General features: G+C 29.5%; 1 protein-coding gene across 1 annotated transcript; it reads left to right on the top strand.

Moving 5' to 3' along the window:
• Positions 1,696-2,832, top strand: LOC107626314 (uncharacterized protein At5g39865). Its single transcript, XM_016329172.2, has one exon. The coding sequence runs from the start codon at positions 1,902-1,904 to the stop codon at positions 2,685-2,687; it is 786 nt and encodes a 261-aa protein (XP_016184658.1). The 5' UTR covers positions 1,696-1,901; the 3' UTR covers positions 2,688-2,832.

Raw genomic sequence — 5,116 nt, 5'->3', positions numbered from 1 at the left:
TGTTTGGTGTGTTTCTAGCGAAAAAGATCACTCATGTAGGGGATGAAATGGAGAGAATGATTTTTCAGTCAAAAGTTGGAAAGTTAAATGTAAGTGGGAAATTCTGAGTAACCTTGAAAATGTGGATAAGTTTGAAATTTATTTTAGGATAAAGTATTATTTTAGTCCCCAACATTTGAAACAAATTCTAATTTAGTTTCTAACGTTTTAAACGTTCTATTTCTATCCCAAAAAGTTTCAAATGGCTTCAACGTTGTTCTATCGTTAAAATTTAACACAAATAGTTAACGGGGTAAATGATGTAAACATTATTGTTAGAAAAATATAACCAAAACTTTTTTAAAATACTTCTTCTCAATCTCTTTCTTGTAAATAAGCTCCAAATAGCTTTTACGTATTGGTGGGTCGTTTTCACTTACGTACTAAAATCAAACGTTATTGATTCAATATGCTAATTGTTTATGTTGAATTTAATGGTGAGATAATATTAAACTCGTTTGAAATTTTCTAAAATTAAAATAAGACGTTTAAAACTTTTTAGAATTGAAATAGGACGATTAAAACATTAGGGATCAAATTAAGATTTAGTCCAAACATTGGGATCAAAATAATACTTTACCCTTTATTCTATCATAAGTTGAAAATAAATCACTAGAAAGTATATTACATTAGGGTGATTGGTACCAACATTTCAATCACTTCAAAACTGGAAACTTGGCTTCAACGTATGTGAAAAAAATATTGTAAATGATGCATTCTAAGCTACATGATTAGTTATTTGATGTAATTCTACTTTTCATAAGCATGTTTATGAGTATTCTCTTCTCATTTGTTGCAAATCAAAACATTATCAAAAATATTTGTAAACACTCAATTTTGCATTTTTGTTTATATTACTCTATCATCATTAAATTTAGTGTGATTTTCACTTTTATATTTAAATTTTTTACTTTTCATCATTAAATTAAGTTTGGTATCCATAGGGGACCAAAAAAAGGGGGGGACAAATATCATGTACAAGGATTGTGATTAGTGAGTTCAGTGTAAATATATGAGGACAACTTGGTTTCACTAGGTAATATTTAGGTCAAGGGCCCCCCTAAAAAGTAATGTTGGTACCAAACCAAGTGAACCATATGGTTATAATTGAGATTAAGGCTGGCAATTAGGTATACTTCCACATCAACTAAGTAAATGATGTAAATTTTAGCCCACTACATTGTCTTGTAGCTGATAAATATCCATCATTGTTCATAGTCATACCATGATTGAGGCACTATATGGTAGGTAATGAGTCAGTGCACTCTAAAACAGATAATGAGTGTGGGGACTTAACCCTATCCCCCAAAACATGGAGTAGTCATTCAAATCTTGCTAAAGAAATACTTTGTGTATTCTTTTTTATTAGTTCATCTCATTTTGTTGGTATATACTTATTTACAGTTAAATGAGTTCAATGCTAATGCGCTGATAGTGTAATACGTGTTACATAATCGTGTAATTACATCTATTCTTTTAGATGACCATTCACGCAGTTAATGTGAACTGTAGTTATTTTTGCTAATATGAATTCAATAATTAGATGCATGCGTAAAACTATGTTATACTGGCAGCATCAAAATTAAATTTAACATTATATAACATATTTTATATGAATTTCATACTTCATTTAATAGTTGAGAAATACATGTCCGCTTAGTATAAGAAAAATAGATTAGTAATAAAGCATCCCCAACATATCACACCTTAGCTTTCATTTTCCACTTTGTAGGCTTGTAAAACTTAGAAAACAGAAACTCTCCCAAATCCTAATCAAACCTTGTTGTCCTCTATTCATTCATTTCTTCTCTTTTTTTCCTCAATCCATAAGTATGTAGAAAAATATCACAAGTTACTCAACAATGAAAAGAGTGCTTCATAGAGAACTTAAAACCATTCCAAGCATAAACAACTTGAAAGAAAGTCTATTAGTTCTTCAGCTCAACCACCACTCAGATGATGAATTCTTCATCAAGAAATGTTCAACTCCACCACCACCACTCTATGGTGATCAATACCTCAATAATGGGGATGAGAATGATCAGCATTTTGAGGAGCAACAAGAAATGGAGGATGTCACAACCAACATAAAGAATAAAGGGTTTGAAAGAGTGCAAAAAGTTGCATGCAACAAAGAATATCCATCTCTAACAGATTTTGAAGAGATGAATCCACCAAATGGAAGAAGCCAAGAAGTGATTCTCTACACAACAAGCTTGAGAGGTATAAGGAAAACATTTCGAGATTGCAACACAATCAAATTCTTGTTGAGAAGCTTTAGGGTAATCTACCATGAAAGGGATGTATCCCTACACCTTGAATATAGAAAAGAACTATGTAAGATCTTGGGTGGAAAAGTGTTACCTCCTAAGCTTTTCATTAAGGGTAGGTACATAGGAGGAGTTGATGAAGTTATAGGATTACATGAGAATGGTTGGCTTGGGAAGCTTCTAGAAGGAACACCAATTGAGTTTGGTGAAGGTCATTGCAATGGATGTGCATGCATGAGGTTTGCTATTTGCTCTAATTGTAATGGAAGTTGCAAGGTCTTCACCAAGAATAATGGGGACAATAACAATGGTGAATTGTTCATTAGATGTGCTGAATGCAATGAGAATGGACTTGTCAAATGCCCAATTTGCTGCTAGAAATTTGATCCAAACAAACAAGAGCAAATTACAATTATAAATGATAAGTTACTACCAGAAACACGCAAGTTATCGACAGATTTATAAACATAAAATAAGTCGATATATCGCATGTTTCTGGTAGTAAGCTTTGGTGCAACTACAAGGCAAATGTCTCATGCATTGAGCTGTCCTTTTTTAGTTTCTAATACTAAGTTTCTATGATCCCTCTTCTTTGTGGAACATATTTATTTTCTTCTGTCTTGGTTCAAATGTAACCTAATTTATCATTTGATAGAGTCTTTAGTAATCAACATTGTACTATAGTCCTATAGATGTAAGAACTACAAGAAGTTAGTTAGTTATGATTTGTTTCTGGATATTGATATTAAATGGAAATTTGTGCTAAATATTTCAATGGAAAAATAAATTGTAAATATAGGAAAAGAATCTATGGATTTTGAAACAGAAATTTGTGTAGCTATTATTATTGCTGTCCTTGTACACATCAAAAAGAAAAAAGGAGTTAGATGGAGCCTGAAAAGTGAAAGCACAAAATGTGGTCATCTAAAGGAGTAAAAGGTAAGGATGATCAAAACAGAAGCAAAGAGAAATTATTCTGTGGCCATAATTAGCTATATCTTCTGATTGCTGCAGCATGCACTACTTGCCTTTGTTTATTTAGAATTTAAAAAATAAAATTTAAAAAAATATATGTATTGATTTGTACAAGTAAAGGTCATCATCATATATATATAAATAATGGTGGGGGCTTTTCAAAGAAATGTCTTTTGAGTTTAATTTACATTTGAGTCTCCATTTTTAGAATATAGCTTTTGTTCTGTTCTCTAAAGTGCTGGTTGGTTGAGATGATAAACAATAATCTTGAACATGAATAGAAGCACAAGTTTAATTAAATTCTAGGAAAGCATTTCCACCTTAAAAATCTCTTATGTAATATTGCTTAATCTTAGAAGATTTCAGAACCTACTAATAATCATAACAATGTGATAAATACCTAATGATATTAGGAAGTGGAAATATTAGCCAAATGATTTTGATAACAAGTTCTGATGCAAAAAGGATATCAGACATATCAAACTAACTTACTAACCAATGCAAACAAAATGAGTGGCATATTTTTATAATACCATACCCTGATTTAATTAGTGGTTAATTATTGCATAATGCAGACAAATAATAATTGGCACATACAAAACAAATCCACATGGTCTATCTTTTCATCAGAGTTAAAATAATGGACAAGGAAATTAAATTTAACCCCTAAGGGAAAAACATTTTACTGTTTTTCATTTGAATAACAGCTGTAAAAGAAAATCTATAATGTGAATCCGTGGTTTTTTTTTTTTTTCATTAAAATAATTCCTGATGGTTTCAGTGGCTCCATGATTAAACCTGCAGCAAAATTATAATCATCAATGTATTGAATAAAAATTCAGATCAAATAATTTTGCAATTAATTAATTTTAATAATGTTTAGTCATCACACATATTAATTTAGAGTTTTCCAAACTCATCAATTCCTAGACAGGCTTCATTAGTAAAGATGAACATGTTTAATAGTAGGTAAGGTTAATATTTCTGTGAAAATATTTAGTAACCAAAATATATTAATAAAAAATAATCAAAATTTGCTTTATTTAATATTTGTTAATTATTAAATAAGGTAAATTGACTAAATTTTTTTTTTTTTGTCTTCTTAACATTACTGATATATAGCTTTAAATACACTTTAGAGAAATAATAAGTATTCTCATATTCACATCTTTTAAGCCACTAAGAGCAAATTAATAGTAAAGGATCTGGATAATTTTTGAGTTCATAGATTTTTTATCATCATGTTATTGATGTTTTATAAAATTATTCTCTCTTGTCTTCTATTAAATATTAAGAGAAATATTAGATCATCAGCAAATTTTTCTTTATTTTTACTTTGCATTTGAATCATCATTAGCCGATTTTCCATTTTTCTTTCACTAAAAATGTCAATCCCCTGACATTCTCCAAATATTAATAAGCAAAATATCTATGAAGTACGGGCACTTCGTTGAATTATCGTGTTCACGTGTCAGACACATTTTGGACACGACACTCACTTTTACTAACACTCGTCCGACACGTGTATCTGTTGTGTCCAACCGTGTCTTAATAAAAAATAAAAAATTCTTCTCCGGATACGCCTGGACACACCTAAATACCATCACGGATCCGCGTATCCAGTCTTATTCTTACCATATATTCTTAAAATAAATTTAGATACAGTATATATTATTATTTATTAAAACAAAAAATATTTTAAATACTTGATATAATTAAAATAAGACATTAAAAATAATTAAAAATTTTAATTTATATTTTAATATCAATAAAATATCAAAATATCATTACAATTTATCTAAAAAATACTTTATATTTTATATATATGCATG

Source organism: Arachis ipaensis, chromosome B02 (genome assembly GCF_000816755.2).
Source record: "Arachis ipaensis cultivar K30076 chromosome B02, Araip1.1, whole genome shotgun sequence".
NCBI classification, from domain to species: Eukaryota; Viridiplantae; Streptophyta; class Magnoliopsida; order Fabales; family Fabaceae; genus Arachis; species Arachis ipaensis.
This window is presented reverse-complemented; position numbering and strand designations above follow the sequence as displayed.

Bases quoted from the DNA above. Each gene is read 5' to 3' on its own strand.
- LOC107626314 (XM_016329172.2), top strand. From the start codon at position 1,902: ATGAAAAGAGTGCTTCATAGAGAACTTAAAACCATTCCAAGCATAAAC.